Here is a 21,490-nt window from a genome sequence, read left to right on the forward strand (position 1 = left end):
GCCCATGATTGCCCGTAAGGCCCGTCCTTTAGATATACGTCAATGGTCCTGTCACGTTAAATCAGCACCCAATCCTCTTCTTAACGCGTCTGCAAGTATCGACAGAAAGATGCCTGTCAATCATGTCACCCCACAGCCTAGCCAGTTTCTTAAGTGAAGCGTGTGGATTCTGCTCAATATCGCCTTAAGCATTATGTTATCTGCTGCTGTTGTTATTCGAGAAACAAGGAGATTTTAACAATTACAAAGTTCCTACCTTTTACAAAGTGGTAACTAGCGGGAATAACCCCCCCATAGCCTAGCCAGTTTTTTAAGTGAAGCGTGTGGATTCTGCTCCATAATCGTCTTAAGCTTTATGTTATCTGCTGCGGTTTTTATCTGAGAACGTATCGTTTTATTCAAAGCCGTTATTTGCCCCGTCTTTTTGTAATGTTGGATGAGACTTGGTACGGTCGATCTTGCGAGATGAAGGTCTTGCGATTTTTTATAAGAAGATTTGCTTTTATTGCTCCTCAATATTATTTGTGTCCGCACTGCATCCGCTGCTGGTTTACCCTGACCTATATAAATAAATAAATATTATAATAGGGGCATTCTTACACAAATTGACTAACTCCCACGTCAAGCCAAAGGCGGCTTGTGTTATGGGTACTCGGACAACGATATATATAATATATGAATACTTAAAATACATAGAAAACACCCATGACTCAGGAACAAATATCTGTGCTCATCACACAAATAAATGCCCTTACCAGGCAGGCAGGGTCACTACCCACTAGGCCAGACCGGTCGTCAAAACATATAGAACAAGGAAATTTAAACAATCACAAAATTTAGATAGTTTATATTTAATGGAGGAGTTTTTTTTTCACGCTATCAAAAGCCGAGCTAGTAGATAAAATTTATTGGGTAAAAGTGAAGGCTTAGGTGTGTTTAAAAAAAAACTCCTTATATGCCATAGAATAAAGGAATATTTTGCTCCTAAAAATTGCGTAGGTAGGTATTTTTGGTATCATAATGATGAATATCCGGCCTAAGATATTCATCATTAAATAGAACTCAGCCGTTTTTATTTGTATCACAAGTTCTTACCTTCACTCTAAGGAATGAATTACCTATTGTTAATTATGTAATTGTATTACAAAACAAATATTATAAGTATGATATTTTATAATATTTATTTTGTAATATAACAACGAATACTTACCATTTCATCAGGAGAATTTACCGAAGACTTTATCACTTCCTGGCAAAAGTTCAGTCACGTAAAATATAAAGAAATACCTTGTTATAAAAGCGTATTGATGAAAGAGGCATAATTTAACAACAATAAAAGCAATAGAGTTTTATTAATATTCTGTAAAATATACAACTTATTCAGATAAAAGAAAGTTTACCTGTAACCCTATATATTACTAAAATCTTATATAGTACAAACAAAATTACCCTACTGAATTATACTATTATTTAAAAGTGTTTAAGTTATAAATATAAATACTTGCTAAGAACAAAAAGAAAACTCGCTACCGCTACCGTTCTGTAGTAAATAAATATTATGAATTTTAACTAATAAAATATTAACGTTTTGTAATTTACAGTTAAGACAAATGCAGCGTACGGTTACGGTACCCTCTTAATTTTGGAGAATGCACTCAAAAACCGATGTTAAGTTAAAAATGTAATCAAACTTTAGTGTTCTAACTTTACAAATCAAAATTACTTACGTGTGCATGCATATTACATTGAATTGTTCAGTTAAGTTTGCAATAAAGTATTCTTCAATCCATACCAAGAGACATGAATTTAATTATTTTCGTACAAATGATTACCATTTTAAAAACCATTGAAAATTAAACCCTTCGTGACTGCCATTAGGTCAAAATCAATATAGTTCAGTGTCACACCTAGATGAAGTTCGGACACACTTTAATATTTTATCCAAAATCATACTTGCCGTCAAGGCGTCCTGATAATTTACGTTACAAAATCAACCTTACGTTACTTCTAAGAGAGTCCACAATCAATTTGGCTCAGTGTCACAATTACCCTTGTCAATGTTGGTGTAATTTACGTTTTCAAACAAAATTGAACTTTAACACCATACAAAAATAATTAAAATCACGTTACGTCTAGAATAGAATAGTCTCAGATGTTTCACATGAAATCAAACCTTACGCAACTGCAAATTAAGTCCATAATCAATGTGGCTCAGTGTCGCAATCCACACTAGTAATAATCTGGTCGCCAGACACCCCATGGTCCGCCTTCAAATGCTTGAGGATGCAGAGGATAGACTTGTCAATGACTTCAATTTACAATTTTACGTTTGCAAACAAAATTGAACTTTAACCTCATACAAATAGAATTTAAAATCATGGTTTCGGTAAAACGTTTAGACGGCTTCCGTCTAGAAAAGTTTAAGATGTTTCACATGAAATCAAACCTTACGCAACTGCAAATTAAGTCCACAATCAATGTGACTCAGTGTCACAATCGACACTAGTAATAATCTGGTCGCCAGACACCACCCCATGGTCCGCCTTCAAATGCTTGAGGATGCAGTGCACAGACTTGTCGATGTTGGCGTATTTGGTGCACTTGAACTGGCAAATCTTGCAGGAGTAGAACTCGTCCTCGTCGCTTTCGAACACTTTCCAGACCCAGCTGTTTTCGTCTGTATAAAAAATCGGTGTCAGAATACTGAGTAAGATAGTTTTAACCTCGTAAGTCCACCGTACAAAATTTTCCTCTAATTTGAACGTATAGTAAATTGGGATGAGTTTTGTTTGTTTGAGAAACCAATGAAACAAAATAATATTACTTTATTCTGTTGATATTGTATGAAAGGTTCTAATTAGATTGAACCTGAGTACAGTCGGAGGCATAAATATCGATCCAGACAAATGGCTTAAAAATATGTGAACACGACGAATATGTCTAAGGTGTAAGAGCGTACACATATTTTTGAAACTTTGGGAATATATATATATTTATGCCCTTAACTGTACACATTGTAAAGCATATTGGGCCTTACGAAGTTAATAAAGGAACATTATCTTTGAGACAAGATATAGGTAAAATATTATGGAATGCAAATCAACATCTATCTGTTCCAAATCTAAACAGCTATGCCATTAGAGTAAGTTGATGTTTATTGTATTGACTGCTTGAAAACGTAACATCAGTTACAGATGTAGTGCATAATAGGGTAATCTACAATTTTTTTATGAATAGTATCAGTCGATCAGGTTTGTTTTGAGGATCAAATGTCTGTATGGGATCCATCACGAATTAATAAACTAGTGGATGTGAAATGACTCCTATTTAGTATGAAAACCAGTGTCGCTAAACTCACACATTCATAGCCACGTTAAAATACGTCACACACTTACAAAATTGCTCTGATTCGTAGCAACTTTCCATACCAAAAGGTTATTACCGGTGGACATTTCTCGAACGAATATCAACTGTAGGCTACATGAGTGACGGTTTAAAATATAATGTCAAAGCTATATGACATACGACTCTTTCATTATCTCATTAATCTCACAAAAGCTCGCTCAACGTTCACCTAATACAACTACTCAACACCAGATGGCGTTATTTTATAGTTTTAAAATCACTTACTTATTACAGGCGAGAAAAGGGCTAAAAAACCAGTATAAGTAAGGTCTAATTAAGCATGGTTTGTTACGGATCTCACGGTCACGTTACACTGGTGTTTTCGGGATCTCTACACGCCTGCGAGTAGCTAACCGTTGGAACTTCTTTCCATTCGACGATATAGGGAGGGGACAGTGTAATCGGAGTGTTTTATCGATATTTGTGTGTTCAGTTAGGTATTGATATTTCATTACCGTATGTTTTAACACATTTAGATGATACTTTATTTATGATTATAATATAGGTAGTGATAATCGTGATTGTATGAAAAATAATATGTACAACAAATATCTAACTAGAAATTTGTTTCTTATTAATTGACCAACTAGGTTGTTAATGTGAACATTAAATATATCTTAAAGTCAAACAGATAAAATCATAGTTCTATAAAGGTCTATTAACTCGGTATTGCTGTTATTTTGTAATAACAAATCTGCAATTACTTACATAGGTAAGTATTCGTCTTTAACAATATATTTACTTGTAGCAGCATTTAAGGCCAATCTAGACGGGACAACCTGATTAAATTGTCAAATTAATTGTATGGTGTGAAAGCATACATGAAACTGGCTCATCGATCCCACTTGATTTGATTGTAAGATTGTGACCTATCAAATCAGGAAGGGGGGCGGCAAAATTCCAATATTTGACGCTAGTTTGCGTGGTATGGAACACTTTTTATTAATTTAGTGAGCCCGAATGTCACTAATAATTACTAAATTAGTAACTAAGTTTTAGGCGTGTGGACGCTAGATGAGATGTATGGCAATTTTATCCCCAGAAATCTTTCTCTAAGAAATGCTCCGAGCAAATGGTGCTATATTTTTGCGGAAACTAATTTTCTTGCCCAGTAGCATTGATCCATTTATTTTTAATATCGGCATCTTGTGGGAACCTACAATAATTAATAATAAAGAAATAGAAAATATAAATCGTTTGTTCATGGCAAATTGCATGCATTGTACGCATAAGTACATTAAGTACCTAGTCTAATTATTTTAACGATGAAAATATGATGGGTGTAAAAAACAAAAACGTATGTAAAGGAATACGAAGGTTTGAAAGGTTGCCATGAAATGACCCCGACTTAACTTAGTGCTTGATGACCAGAGCTGCCATATTTACTTAGACATTGATTATCCCAAATTGTAATTAGAAACGTGTCTAAAATAATAATTTATTACCGAACCAAACCTCAAACTTGAAATATCGTAACTTTAACTTTATCGATATAAATATCGACATTGCGCAGCATCTGAGTAGCGAAGTTATTTGACATTTAGGATAGCGAATATTCCAGATAAACGTAAAGAATAGTGACAAAGGATTGTGAACTCTAAGTTCTAACTGATAAAATATAGACTTACTTAACGAACATTCGTAAATAATGCAAAATAAACAGATTTTTCGTATTAATCGGATTATATTTAAATAAATAACCACCGGTGATGGGAAATACCTCCACGTGAAAGATTTTTTAAACCGCTGTGATTTCTGCAGCTTAATACTGCACAATACGGCATTTTAAATTTAATTATCAATTTTTGTTAGACGAGCGTACGTACGACGTGAATGTCATTCGAGCATGAAGTTTACACAACAACTGAGCATAGTCTGTGCATAAAGTAAGTCGGTCGCTACTAACTGTCGGATAGACGGGAACGCCCACTTGCCATCTCCATCCTACTCCGTGGGATCCATTGTCTTAAAGCAATACAAAAGTCACAAATGATGGTCAAAGTCTGGCACCCGCACTTTACTGACGAAACGCTTCATACAAAATGACATTACATCGTAACGTCAGCATGCAACGTCGCTAACGCTTAGGCCAGGATTACACTCGTAAGTTTTACTTACGTAAGTAGGGACAAAGCTATTTGCTAGAATGAGATAACGATATTCATATCTCATTCTGTAGTATAGCTGTGTCCCTACATACGTAAGTAAAACTTACAAGTGTAATCCTGGCCTTAGAAGAGTTAGAATTCGTGGAAAACAAGGAAATTGCGATTTTGTCGGTGAAATATTGCGTTTATGTATATTGTTGCCTTGCCATACATTTTTTTTTAAATACAATGTAAGGAATCGAATGGTACCATTATTTCTTTTTCTATTTGGAAGTAAAAAAAAAAAATTTCTAATTTATTGTGATATTTTCTGTCTATTTAACTAGATTAAATTATAAAATTCAACATGTGTCAACTACCCTATTGTTTTCTATCGTATTTTCTCGGAAACGTTCGTATTTGTCATTCTACTTCAGTCAACCTCAGTACTTTTTGTGCCGACACTGACTGAAATAGCGAGACACGTTCGTACGTTTCCGTAAAAATACGATGGAAAATAATTATGCACTACATCTGTACCGTTGGATCACAGCTGCAAAAAATAAGCATAGAAGAATTTTGAGATCTGTTTTTCTGGACCTACATCTACAGTGGCGCCAACTGGTGACCACAAAAACCCTCATTAATGGACGACCCCTAACCCCTAACAGTAACAGCAATATACAGCTAACTCACCTGCAACCTTAGTGTACACCTCCTTGTGAATCATCTTGATGTGTCTGTTCATGTTGCCTGTGGCGTTGCCGCCGTGTGAGATGTTTCGGTTGCACAGCTTGCATTGGGCCTGGGTTCCGCTAAGCTTCTTGAAGTAGGACCATACCCAGCTTCGGGGAGCCTTCTTGTCCCCTGACAGTGTCTCTACTGTAACAATAGGTAAGTTAGTGCTAGAGTAAGAAAAAACCGGCTAAGCGCGAGTCGGCGCACAAAGGGTTCCGTACCATTGCGCAAAAAATGGCAAAAAAATCACGTTTGTTGTATGGGAGCTAGGGTTTACACGACGAATCTAAAACGTATGGGAAGATCCGCGGATCCGGATCCAGATAATTTCATACATTTCGGATCCAAATTGCAAACCCTAATGGGAGCCCGACTTAAATATTTATTTTATTTTGTTTTTAATATTTGTTGTTATAGCAGCGCCAACAGAAATACATCATCTGTGAAAATTTAACTGTCTAGCAATCGGTTCATGAGATACAGCCTGGTGACAGACGGACAGACGGACGGACAGTGGAGTCTTAGTAATAGGGTCCCATTTTTACCCTTTGGGTACGGAACCCTTAAAACTCACCTAATATTAATTAGTTTGTTTATTAACCATTGAAATATAAGATAATAATCATTGATACAATCTAATTATATTTCGAAAATTTTAGGTTATTATCAAATCGATAATTATCAGGCATAAAAATCACGATAATTATACATAAACCAACTCACCAACACTCCCGTCATCATAGTCCTTATCCGTGATTTCCTCCGTTTTCACAGCATAGGGTGTCTCCACTTCCTGAAGGTCCAGGAAGGAGTCCGCCTCCCCCTTGCCCCTCACTTCCACTTGGTAGACGTCCGGGTGACGAGTGCGGACGTGGCGGTTCATGTTGTTAGTGTTGCAACCCTGTCAGATAATACTTTGTTAATCCATACCACAGAATAAATAATAGTACTACCGTGCAGAAAGGAAACTTCCTACAAAACCGAAGTTTGACAGCGCGGTTCAGGGTCCAATCATGCTATCCCTTTCTAATACATGGTACTATCCCTTTCGGCTATTTAGGGTTGTCAAAATTCAAGTCATTATCTTATCTGTGGTCGTGCACGCAATGGGACGTCAAGTTGTGCCAACCCTAATAATTGCTCGGAGCAATGCTGAGCCGAACGGAGCCGAGTTTGCCCAAAGCGAGGATTCGCACCCCTGTCCATACTTAATATTATAAATGCGAAAGTATGTCTGTCTGTCTGTGTGTTACCTCTTCACGCTTAAACCACTGAACCGATTTAGTTGAAATTTGGTACAGAGATAGTTTGAGTCCCGGGGAAGGACATAGGATAGTTTTTATGTCGGAAATCATCCCTAAAGAGAGTCCTCCACTTTCGTCTTAAGCATCTGATTGTATTGGAGCGGCTTTTCGTCGGCGGGTTCGTGTGTATGTGTACAAATACAAAACGAACCTTGATAGACAGTACGACGTTGCAGATGTTGCAACGGAAGATGATGGTGCTCAGCTTGTCGAAGTATTTCCACACCCAGCTGCGTTTCCGAGTCTCTGGAACACACAACATTCATTATATATAAATATAACATTTATTATCAAAATATTTAGATCAGTACGGTTTCACTTACTATTATATTATATTATACGAGGCGGGCGGCGCGAACACTCGTCCCTGAGGAAGGATTTCCGATGAATCCGATACATGTCGCCAAAAGCGACTAAAAATAATAGTCAGTGAAACCGTACTGATCTAAATATTTTGAAGTATGTCTCACGATAGTTTAATTTCGAATATTCATTATCGGTCGGTAGTGACCCTGCCTACGGAGCAGGTCCCGGGTTCATATTTCAGCAGCCAGTTCGTCCATAAACAGACGAAGGCTGACCTCCACACATCGGTGGGGAGCGACCCGCAACAGCCGTCGCAGCTGCCGTAGACATGGGGAAAAGCGTTACATTTTGATATCAGTGACTAACGATCCCGTTCCAAAAAAGTCACAGTGCAAAGTCATCGTGACTTTGTCACGCCTGTTACCCGTGTCACTGCATGATATTTGTGGTAGCGCCTCAGGCGTCATCCGATGTTCGCCACTTACGAACACCCCGACTGAGCCCGATTAGAGCCGAGTTACAGACACAGCGTCAGTTCAGTAAACTTCAGTAGCGTCACGCTCCGCGTTTGTCGTGATTTGAGTAACAGACTGCGCTAGGAACAGTATTAGGAACGTATGTGATTTTGTAACGTTGTTCTTTTGTGAAAAAGTGACACCTTTGATGTATTATTAATTATAGCTATGCCCCTACGCTTCCTAATTCTTATAAAAATTAAAAATTCGAAAAAAATCTAACGTAGGCGTGGATTGTGTCAAAATATTTTCAATAATGTTAATAACCAGAGAGGAAAATGAGGACTATGTTTGTATGAGTTCATCTATATATTGTAAGTATTCATCTATATCTATCTATTATGTATAACGTCGTTTAGTAGCCACAACACAAGCCTTTTTGAGCTTACTGTAGGGGAGACCGAGGTGAGTTGTGTAATTGTCGATTTTTTGGAACCTATTAACTGTTAGCAAGCTCGCAACAGTACGCTTATGTTAGCTAGTAACTTGAACTAACAAACACTCGCTATTGCGAGCTCGTTATTAGTTAATAGATTCCAAAAAATCGACGATGTCACAACTCACCTCGGTCTCCCCTAGGGCTAATTATTTTGGCTACTAATCTTATAAAATAAATGTGAAAGTAACTGTCTGTCTATCTATCTGTTTCCTTCCTTCCTTCCAAAAGAGATAGTTTTAGGCCCGGGGAGGGACAAGGGATAGTTTTTATCAATCATCATCATCATAGGCAGAAGCTAGTAATTTAATAAAATTATAACACTTACCATGGTCACGTTTGTATTTCCTTTTCTTCGGGATCAGAACATACTGAACGTTAGACGGCTCACAGTCCGTCAGGGCGATGGTTTTTTCGCTGACAACCTCCTCCGTAGGCCCTTCGCAGACCTCACCCAAGATCACCGGCTGCGTCTTCTCCACACCATCGTCATTGAGAACATTCAACTGAAGGAACTCTATGCGAAACCCCACCGTTGAATCGGCGTTCTTATGTAAATCTATGACCTCGGCATGACTTGTTTTTAAATGGTCTAACAGATCTAAGGATTTCTCTGAAGCTTGGACCACTTTCTCGCATATGTTGCATCGTTGGACATTGTCATCCTTCTTCAAAAAATATATTGACACCCATTCTGGCAGTTCTTCTGGGTTCTGCAACGCTGGAATCATTATTATATATTTATTTTTGTGTCAGTGTACCTGATAATTGTACGACATTATAATAACTAAATAAAAGGATAAATAAATAAAAGGCATTCTCATTTATAAACTTTTTTAATATATAAAGTCAAATGTTACATTCTCACTGAGAAATAATTACTTTTAGATCAAAAATACATTAATAAATAAAGCTAAAATGGTTGTATAGTCGGCAAAAGCATTATTTAACCACACCCACACACATTTTTGTATGCAGTGATGTTTAGCTAATAACTTTGCTGATTGTACAATTTGTACATAGTAAATTTGCAGCAAAAAAATCACAAGGCATAATACTGATTTATGGTTGCAGTATGCAATGCAACATTATTTTTACTATTCTGGATGGGCTAAGAAACATTTTCAATATTTTTAAGCCTATCTTCTCTCATTTGTCCTTCAATCAAAAGGTACCACATTGTCGCTTAACATAAGGACGAAAATTGGTTGTATCTTTATACGAAAAACCTGTCAGAGCGTCCTTATGGCAAGCGACAATGTGGTACCTTTTGCTTGAAAACAACACAATTTATGTTGGGTAAGGCAATCTACCCTAGAGTCTAACGACAACCACCTTTTGTGGAATCACAGGAGTGGCTACATTTAGGGTAGGCTATAATATAAACCATGTTATTGCTACTGCAACTGCTGGCATCATATATTAAATTGTGTACTAACACTTTTCAAATTTTTTTTAAGTCCCCGGCAAGCTCGGTTCTCCATACAAACGTAGTTACACTCTCATTTTAAAACGACTAGCTAGATTGCTCTGAAACTTAGTACTTACAATAGGATAAGGTATATCTAGGTCTGAAATTAGTTCATGTAGTTTCAGATACCATAGTAAACCATACCATACCATACCATACCATAGTGACCTTAACTAGTATGTGTGTTTTAGAAATCGGTATATTTGTTAAGTCTAACCCTAACTTATTCCCAAAACTCATTGCAAATCCAAGGTTACGCTCCAGAGATAATACAAAATTAATAGGACCAATGTGTAAAAGTGCATTATTTAAAAATAACTGTCACGTAATGTCAATTAAAGTATTTAATCATTTACCATTAGATATTAAGGAAATTTCTGATATAAAAAGATTTAAACGGACATTGTATAACTGGCTACATATTTTGCATGCTATAAATACGGCTAAATGTGTGATACTTATAATTATAATAAGACCTATTGTTAAACCACGTTTAATGCAAATAAATGATTTACTTTACTTTTTTTACTTTACTTTAAAAAAAATACAGTGAATTTAGGTTTTTCATACTAAATTAGTTTTTGCTCTATTTTGATTGTTTTATATACTAGAGCTTTGTAAACTAATTACAGACCTAGATATACCTCGTCATTTTATGTGCAAAGTTTCATTACAATCCAACACATAGTTTTAAAATGAGAGAGGAACTATGTTTGTATGGGAAGCCAATTTGGCCGAACTTGCCAGGGACTTAAGTACTGACATTGTAATCTAGCCTCTCTAAATACATAAAAACATACAACAAATTATCCTACTATCCATTTTAAATCTATCCTACATACTATCAGAGAACATAGGCTTCTTATGGTTGTGGAAATCTCTGACAACTTCAACACCGCACATTTGCATGTTTATCACGGATATACAACCTGTTTTCTGCCGGTACGAGCAGCACCACTGCTCTGCACCGCACTGCAGCCTACTTTTGAACACGTAAGTGTAACCTTTGTAGAGAATCTGGTGGCCTTTCCTTGTGGGAACGCATTGCACCAAATCTTCGCCTGGAACGAACGACAAACAATTATACGAATGAAATTTGCACATAGGACAACTAAATTGAGTAGAAACAAGCACTGGTTTATTTAAAATCAAGGCAAAAACAAGGAAATATGCAATGTTTTCAAATGTTGGAATTGTAAACAGTTGATTCGAGTTGACACAATCGCCTCAAGGTTAGGTTCATTTTTTGCTATTTTATACGCGGAGTAGTATTGCATTATCATTCACCGACGTTACGTTTTAGGAATAAATTGTCATGATAATAAACAAAATAGGAGGGAAAAAAGAAAACACAAAAATAAATGCGTATGTGACGCAACAGAACCTGTCAGGTTGACGTTAGGGTCGTTAGGACTGTTAGGAGGTTAGCAAAGGCAATAGGAATGCGTTCCGTTTCACAGGTTTGACGAGTTCGAGATGATAGCGTCTCATGTTGCACCTATGCGCCAAGAGATGGCGTTATTAGGTAAATCTTTGCATTATATGGGATACGTTAATACGTTTTTCTACAAGGACTGTCTCATTTCAAACATAGACAGAGAGACTCATACTATCTTTGTCTTACACTAGTACTAGCACCCAAAAGAAAAGGATGAGTATAGTTTTTTTAGTACAGAATTAGGTAGGTACCTAATAATAAAACCAAAGACAGATATTTATATCTATGATAAAACACAATGTTTTATTCACTTTTAATACTAAAAATACCTTACCGTCTACAGCCTTCGGACTGCATAATTACCTATATATATATATACCTAGTCGGCTCATAAGTTCTGTCATATACATAGTATCAAATAAAAACAAAAGTTTAAGTTTATTCCGTATAATTTGTACAGCGTTTTAAAGCTTATAAACTAGAGAATCTAAATGTATAACATTTATTCAAAATGACCGCCATAATTATCTACACAGGCTTGAAGTCTTCGTGGCCAGTCGTCAATGGATTCACGCACCACTTTCATGTCGATATTGGCCACTGCCGTAGCAAGATATTTTTTCAGCGAGTCTAGATTTGCATGAGGTTTTGAGCACACCTTTTCCTCTAAATACTGCCATATTTTATAGTCTAAAGGATTAAGATCTGGGCTAGAGGAGGGCCAATCTTCATGCCGTATAAAGTCGATTTTATTAGAGGCGAGCCAGGCTTGTGTAGACTTTGCCTTATGGGCTGGAGCAGAGTCCTGCTGGAAAACCCAATGCTGGTTTAGTAACATCGTATGGGATAGTGGTTTCACAATATTAGTCAACACCGTGTCTTGGTACACTTTGGCACTAGTTTTTACTCCTTTCTCACAAAAATGCATACTAGTGACGCCCGCATAAGAAACTCCCAGCCAAACCATCACAGATAAAGGGTGATGACCTCTTTGAATACGGGGAATGCTATTAGACGCTTCTTTACTATTGCGAGCGTACACTCTATCATTTTGTTTATTACAGTTTTCTTCTATGTCAAAAATTTTCTCGTCCGAAAACAGTATACAACGGTGCTTATTTTTAGCGTAATTCTTCAGAATGAGAAGATGGCCAGTTTTTCGTTTATAAGCACGAAGTCTCAGGTCTTGATTAAGCACTCTTTTCACCGTGTTTTTGCTCAAACCCATCTGGAGGGCCATAACTTTTTGTTTCCTAGCGGGATTTCTGGCAATGCGTGCCCTAATTGCTTGTACAACCGCTGGAGTCCTAGCTGTACGCGGACGACCGCTTCTTTTCTTGTCATTTAAACTAGAGACCTCACTGTATCTTTCTATGGTACGATACACAAATCTTAGAGAGAATTTTAAATTTTCAAGTAGCTTAAAAATTTTAGTCGGCGAGTGACCACAACGATATAGTGCAATTATTGCGGTACGGCTATCTTTAAGCGTCCACTCCATGTTGAAGAAAACAGAAAATTGCAAAATTATACTACTCAAATATTTAATAAAGATTCGAAATTCAAATGCAGAACGATTTTTGTTTTAGGAGTTCCAAATTTAAATTTTAAAGGCCAGTGACAGAACTTATGAGCCGACTAGGTATACTGTATTGTAACCTAGTCAAAGATAGATATAACTCCGTAATAGATGGATACAGTCTAAGGAAAAAACGTGCCTCGAAAATCAAGAAAATTTGATTCTCGTTCAGAGGGCGCTACTACCTTTGGCCTACTGTCGTATAGATGGCGTTGACGGTTTCGTTTGTTATTTAACAATTTTAACGCATATCAGTGAAAGAACATGGGTCAAAATCATAAAAATAATTAATGCAAATAAAAAAAACATTTATCCATATTTAAATACATTTTATCGTATTTTTATAAATATTTATTTTTAGTTTTAAAGTGTGTCGACAGATGGCTGTGAATTTACTGGGGTTACAAAATTTACTATGACAGTACCGCTTTAGTATACGTTACTCTATGCCTAGACATAGACATGTAGACATCAAAAGTATTTTAACTTTTTTTTTCATTTTATTTCTCATGCCTTGTTTTAACACTATGTGTTTTATTAAAATACATTCTCATTAGTTGGGATAAGTGCAACACTAAACGCTAAGCCAAAACTGCCGAAAGAGGTCGAATAATTACCAACCTATTTATAATAATATGTAACAGGAGATAATTCAATGTTTTTAAAAATAATAATAACTGCATCAATAAATTGCTCTGATATTTAGATTAAGGTAATATTTAAAACTTGACAATTTAAAAGTGCTTGTTGCTAGGCCTATTTGAATAAAGAATATATTGAATTGAATTGAATTGAATTGAATTGAATGCTTAATTATGGTCCTGGTTTAGCAACAACGTAAGCGTTACCTATCAAAACTTTGCAAAAACAATTTTGCTTACACATAATAGTTATTAAAATGCTGAGTTTTGGTCGTTTTAACGTTAGCTACATGATTGTGGTCTCCAACGCGTCTTACTATAGTATTATCTATGGTGTAGATGGCCGCCTTGCAACCATGCATGACCTTCTGACACCACCATCTGACCTTGACCCCTTGAGCACGTTGCTTGTAAAATGTGTAGTCGCCCATTTTGATAAGCTGATTTCCTTTTCGAGAAATCCCGAATTCTGGTTCTGAAAGGATTGATTTTATACAATGTAAGTTAAGTACACTGTTTTTCATTAATTATTAGTGTGATTAATACTCAGCGCTAAAATCACGGTCACTGTTTACAGCCATAAAGGTAAATTTATACAACGTTTACCCTTCTGGACATAAAAAAAACTAGTTTCATTAACTACTAAGAGGGGACTGCAAGTCTGCAACAGCAGATTTATGTAGCGGTCGTAGGTATGGTGCCTTTAATACGGGCACATCTCAAATTTTATATATTGTTTAGATTAGACCTTAATTAAAATAAATAAATAAAGAAAATTATCCTTTAGAGCCTTTTTTGCCTATCATTATGGCTGAAATGTAGGCACCAACCATACGAATTGATATTGCAATTGTTCGCGTATCTCAACAGATGGCGCTAGTAGTTGCAAAAACTACGTGTTGATTTAAGATTATTGAATGTCGAATGATTCGCAATGGAAAATAAAAGACATGCATAATAAAACGACAAGAAAAATATATTAAAATTAATATAATATTTGTTACAGTTTTTAATGTTCAATAAAGTAATAGGTAAGTATAAACTTACATTTTATTTTATGTCGCTCTTCTTATTGTTCTATTATTTCAGTTCTATTATTTTCATCATTATAGACCATACTAACTCTGCAGCGAATTGATAGCAGTGTTGAAGTGTTATCATAAACGTTAAATTTCTATAATAATAATATGGTTAAGGTAAATTATTGTGTCAACATAAAGTAGGTAGTCAAATACCTACTTATATAACTCCGTAAAAGATGAATAAAGACTAAGGAAAATACGTGCCTCGCAAATAAATAAAATTTTATTCTCGCACAGATGGCGCTACCACCATTACCAAACCTTTGGCCTATTCTCGTTTAGACGGCGTCGTCTAGAGGTGCAGGCGTCTATAGGCTACGGTGACTACTTACCACCAGGCAGGCCGTATGCTTGTTTGCCACCGAGGAAGTATATATATATATATATATTACTAGCGACCCGCCCCGGCTTCGCACGGGTGCAATGCTACATATAAACCTTCCTCTTGAATCACTCATCTATTAAAAAAAACCGCATCAAAATCCGTTGCGTAGTTTTAAAGATCTAAGCATACATAGGGACAGACATCCATCCAGACAGCAGGAAGCGACTTTGTTTTATACTATGTAGTGATAAGAGTTTTGAATGATTCACGGTTAGTTTCACCGTGACCGTGTATGTAGTGATATATAAAGGACGGGCTGCAAGGGTAGATTTATGTAGCGATCCGAATTTACCACGGCAAGCCCGTGAACTACTTCGTATGGTGCCTGCGATATGGCCGGAACCACATCTTGAAATTGATGATTTATTGAGATTAGACCTTAATAAAAAAAAAAAAAGGAATACTTATCCTTCAAAGCCTTTGCTCATGTCATTGTTGCTGAAATGTAGGCACCATACGACTTGCTTGTAGCAATTGTTCGCGTAGCTCAACAGATGGCGCTAGTGGTTGCAAAAATTATCAAAATTTTCATTTAAGATGAAAAAATTAGATATATGTAGAATAAAATGACGAGTAAAAAATAAAACAAAAGGAAAATATAATATTTGTTTCAGTTTAATGTTCAATTTAGATTTAGATTTATTTCGCTCTTCTTATTGTTCTATCAATTATTTTACCTACTGAGATCGAAAATGCGCGCCAACCCCTTGAAGTAACATGTGGACCCCATTGTTATCGTCGATTATTATAAATCATAAGTCAACTTACGCTAAATTAGGACGTATTACTTTCCTCCATTCATCCCAAAACAGCCAGGCAACGAAGTACAGATGCTGCTGTAGGCGTGAATTGAAACTATTTTTTTATGTAATTTCTTCTCACTTCTCACTTTTTTTTTCTTTTTTTTTATGAAATAGGAGGCAAACGAGCAGACGGATCACCTGATGGTAAGCGATTACCGCCGCCCATGGACACCCGCAACACAAGAGGGGTTGTAAGCGCGTTACCGGCCTTTAAGATGGGAATACGCTCTTTTCTTGAAGGTTTGAAGGTCATATCGGTCCGGAAATACCGCAGGCGACTTTATAATACCTCCCACAGCTATCCACCTGAATTTTCAGCAAGCCATGGTTGCGCGTTCATTTACGTAGTTGATCTTACAGAGCATCGCGTTCTTTTAGAAATAATTCACATTAGTCTTTTCAATGTGGGGTTTATTACTTTCATACATCTACACAGCTTTCGGCATTTTATAATATCTTCCATAGCTCGCTGCATCGTCGGCACACCATGGTTGTGCGTTCTTGCCGACAATCCAAGAATGATAGCATTGACAGCAGGTTAATACGGCAGGACACCCGTATCATTTCCGTGATGAACAGTAACACCGTACTCTGTTGCGATGGTTCACGAGTTGGTCTTACCAAAGAGTTATTAATTATCAAAGCGGTAAAGAAACAAGCCACAAAGCAACGCGTTCTTTCGGAAATCATACAATCATAGTCTTTTCAATGTGAGTTTCCATTTACACAGCTGTCCTCACTTTATAATACCTCCCATAGCTGTCCACCTGCATCGTCGGCACTCCATGGTTGTGCGATCCGTTCTTGCCGACGATCCGAGTATGACAGCAGGTTAGTACGGCGGGACATCCGTACCGCTTCCGCGACGAGCAGTACCACCGTACCCGGTTCCGTTGGTTCACGTAGTTGGTCTTCCAGTAGGTGTAACCATTGTGCTGGAATAGGGTTGTGCCGAGGTTGGTCATAATAAACGTCCCTGGGAAAAATGCAAAGTACATAAAGGTTTGGTACGGAAAAATTACGGTCTTTTATGATGTCATAGACCTATCCTATTATGACGTGTAATATGAAATATTATTATAAATAAATGAGTATGAGTATGAGTATCTATGTCTATTAATTCCTATGAATTAGATTGTCAAGCCAGATACCTAAGTAGATGTAAATTGTAGTTATTACTTAAGCAGCATAAAACATGTTCCTAATTATCTAAGGAAAAGTACGTAGAAGTATTCGAGAATTAAAATTGGGTGTAAGCTATTAAGTAAGTCTACTTTTTTAGGGGTGAGAAGTACATTGTAAAGTGCTTAGATTAAAGAACAGAGATGCATGATATGCAGTGCATTCCCGTTGCCAGGAAGGTTTTGGAATTATACCTAATGAGCATTTTTTACTATGGGACCAACCACGAAATCGAGAAAAAAAAATTACCCTCCATAGAAAATGGACCAGCCAAAATGTATGAAACAGCCAAATTTTTTTTGCGATTTCGGGGTTAGTGCCATAGCAAAAGTTGCTCAGTATAGTGTAATCCCAAAACCTCCCTGGCAACGGCAATGCACAAATTTTTTTGCCACCGTGTATATTGGTGAACGTGTGTACTAATCACAACTATCAAAGGTATGTAATATGCATCAGCATCGATCAAGCTATCACGCTTGATAGTTTTGGGTGCGTAGCCAAAGTATACATTGAAAGTAATAAAAAAAAAAATGCCACACCTTAGGAAAAAAATCTACAATTTGTGAAAGGATAGCTTAAAAATACAATATAAACTAAACTTAAACTTAAATATCAACTTAACATAACAACTATAACTTTAATCTATGGTGAGGCAAAGGGTCCCAATCTCAGCATGTGCGGTGCCAGAGGGCTCCGCGCTGATTTTCAGACTGGTCCCGGGACGGTTGGGGTCGGTCGCTACTATCATAATGTACCCTTCTTAGGTACAGCTCTATATTTATAACTTTATGCAGTACAGCATTATAAGCCGTTTAACAAAAATCACGTAAAGCATTCACCTTCATCATAAAAAGTCTGAAACCTTAAGTTGGGTGTTAGGATATGTTGGTAGGGGAAAAGGCTTGGAGAATCAACAATATAGTAGATTGTTAACCAAGGGATGGAAGGCACTCATCTCAGTCGAGGTAGTTTGCAATACTCCTAGACTGAAATGGTGCCATTTCGAATAGGAGGAAAGTAAAACACGTGTGTATTTAAAAAAATATAACTATGTATAAACTTTAATAGTATTTCTTGACGGTATTTTTATTTAACAATTTAGGTAAAAGTATCGATATTTATGTAATGGGGTGTTAAATATCAGAATGCAAATTGTGAAACAAATCCATTTAAAACCATAATTGCTTATCCTAAAAAAAGAGAAAAAAAAACGTACTTGGAAAGTATAATGCACTACAGCAGAAACGTATAATTTTCTGCTCACTTCTTGGAACAACAACGACCGACTTTCAGAGCATGAGATACGAAAAATATTTTGTATATAAACTGTAATACCATAAGTATGCTATCCCCGTGGCCGTTTTGGTATTACTGTTCCATGCAAAGTATGGAATTCAGCCGGCCCTATATGGAAGGGTGTCTAAGAGTTCAATAGCTAAGAGTGGTAATGTGAAAAGCACGAAGGTATGCAAAGAGAGTTGTCACACCCTCCGCAGTAAGAAGATGTGCGTTTGCCGCACACAGCGCACTTGCGACGGCGACGGCGCGTTAGACCCGTGTCTGTGACGAAGTCATAAAACTGAGGCATGTGCGCTTCGGTTGAAGTCGACAATGGGCGCCCTTTTGGCACAAACTTGTTGTGATTCTGCAACAACTTACTCACCAACGTTTTTCTAAAATTTCTATGATCCATTCGATGGTTCGCCCTGTGTAGTATACATATAAGAGTTCAGTACGCTGGCATTAAACAACCGCCTAAAATTTTTTTTGTACCACACTCCTGTGCGTTTACGCTCTATGGGGTACATTGCGAGCATCGAATCCTTTTTATCAAGTCCTCCCATGCAGACATTGTAGTCTGAAATGAGAGCAGGTTTCAAGGTTCCACTGCAATCTACAGTTGTCAACCCATGGTATGTAGAGATAAGAGAGATAAGCTTCTTATCCCGCCATACAATCAGGTCCACGTCACCTGATGTGCACCCGCATACCTGGCCGACGGGTATATCAGTGTTGCTTAGTTTGGACAACTCTGCGGGAACAAACTGGCGGTATGTTCGTAGGGTACCTACGCAGTCGAAACCTCGTAGTTTCAAGTCCCTCGCTAGAGCAGGCGAGTTATAATAATTGTCCATCCAGACAGTGTAACCTCGGTGTTATAGTCCACGTAAAAGATTAAGGACCTTTATCTTGTTGGTTTTCTGAAAACTGCCGAGCTTCTACCTCAAAACGCCAGAGATACCCTGTTCGCGATTCACACAATTCGTACGTTTTAATACCTTGGGCGGCCTTGTTTGGAATGTGTTGTTTTATATTTAACCAATCCTTCCATTCCGTTAGACTTTCGTCTAAAACAATGTTACGATCAAGGGTGTACAACGTGATGAACTCGTGATTGAGATGTTGGACAATAGGTAGCACTTTGTGTAATTTTGCCTCGTTCTTCGTCATTAACTTCGCGGTATACAGAGTATAATCGTTGAAGTGTAAACACCTACTCAAAAGACTATAAGACTCAAAAGAATATTCTTCTAACCGCGACTTTACACCAATTCCCATGGCCAGGATTACACCAAAATAAGTATAGAGTTCGTCCGGTGTTGTGTTCACCCATTTAGTAATTCTACTATTGAGAGCAATTCTCTGCAACATCATCTTCTGCCAACTGCTGAGCGTATGTATTTGTTTCCCTGGCTATAAGTTCCATTATTGAGTGATCCCAAATTGCAATGAATGCTTCGTATGGGTCGGTCATATAACAAGTAGTTGGTCCAGTCTTTTGTTCGAAGGGTTCCCGCCTTAATTCTGATGGAATTTTAGGTCGTGGAAATTGCTCCCAAGTAAAACTGAATTTCTGTAAGTAAGGTGCGACGGAAGACTGATGCTTCTGCTAAAGGATCCGTGGGAGCTTCTGACTCTGTTGCTGCTGTCGACCACCGAGCACTGACCACCGAAGGCGTAGTAACTACATCACGTCCAGTGGGTGACCAAGAGTAGTCTATGCTTAGTGCGGGTGGCGATACTTCTTCGTCCCAATCCCCCTGAAGATATAGACACTCGGCTCTTGATACTGACAGACGGCGGAATTCATCGGCATTTTCATCATCATCACTATCATCTTCGTCACTTCCTGTTCAAAAAATAAAGGAATGTTGCGAGAACTGGCAGAAAAGGCTTTTGACAATAACAAAATTAAGTTAGAAGTACCAATCTTACCAAAAAAATTGTTCATTTTCGATTTCCTTATCACGAATTGGGCGGCGGCGAGAGGCAGTAGATATTGTTTGAGGTTTCCTGTAATTAAACGAATCAATTTAACAAAACGAATAATCCTTAACAAAATGAATAATAATGCGGTGACTTCCAAACGGGATAAATATACAATACAATACTTTTTATTGCACACCTCATCACAGTTTACAATACGAGTACATGTACAGAATCAAATACAGGCAGTATACATATTTTGATGAATCATAAAATACTCTCTATTAAGTTATCTTGAGATAATAAAGATAAACACGGATTTAAACGTTCACGATTTTTACTCATATTATTCACAACGGCTGGACTTAATCGCGTAAAATAAGTTTTAAATTTACCTCCGACGTTTCGAGGACGCCGTTGACCAAGTGGTCTCGGAGAAGACTGGCTTCTTGACATATAGGGCATAATATCGCTTAGGGATATTCCCAAGGACATTCAATTTGAACTCCTAGTTTAAGAATTATTGCACGTCAAAGTTCCTTAGTTTTGTCACTGTCACACACACACTCACTTACTCACCGATCCTCACAATTCTAAGGTACTTCTAGCAGAAAATGAAATGAAAATTCAGGGTTCTAGCTTTAGCCAGAACAAAGTTACAAGACGTCGAGAATGGCCTGAATGGCTTCGAGAAAAGGATCGTACGGCCGTGACTCATTTTTTTCGCTCGTACCGTGCCCCCAGATTAGAGCGAGTAGAGGTTTTACGTACTAAACTTCTATACTAACATTAAAACTCTTTCGTTTTAAAACGAGATGGTAACTTCGATTGTATTGGGGCGGTTTCTTAGCGGAGGGTTCGTGAGACTCCGTTCAACTCAGTTAACAGAAACTTTAATGTTTTTGTTTAAC

General features: G+C 37.2%; 1 protein-coding gene across 2 annotated transcripts; it reads right to left on the reverse strand.

The window, feature by feature from the left end:
- Positions 1 to 1,335: 1,335 nt before the first annotated feature.
- Positions 1,336 to 11,665, reverse strand: LOC134750046 (uncharacterized). Of its 2 annotated transcripts, none has more exons than XM_063685143.1 (6): positions 11,192 to 11,665; positions 9,120 to 9,512; positions 7,686 to 7,780; positions 6,954 to 7,131; positions 6,189 to 6,374; positions 1,336 to 2,677 (listed from the first exon to the last, which is right to left on the reverse strand). In XM_063685143.1, exons 1-6 carry the CDS (start codon positions 11,364 to 11,366, stop codon positions 2,475 to 2,477), a joined length of 1,230 nt encoding a protein of 409 aa, XP_063541213.1. In that variant the 5' UTR covers positions 11,367 to 11,665; the 3' UTR covers positions 1,336 to 2,474. The 2 variants fall into 2 exon arrangements, with proteins under 2 accessions (XP_063541213.1, XP_063541205.1); XM_063685135.1 differs by having other exon boundaries at positions 11,105 to 11,665.
- Between the last annotated feature and the right edge of the window lie 9,825 nt (positions 11,666 to 21,490).

This window comes from Cydia strobilella, chromosome 2 (genome assembly GCF_947568885.1).
Source record: "Cydia strobilella chromosome 2, ilCydStro3.1, whole genome shotgun sequence".
In the NCBI taxonomy this organism is placed as follows: Eukaryota; Metazoa; Arthropoda; class Insecta; order Lepidoptera; family Tortricidae; genus Cydia; species Cydia strobilella.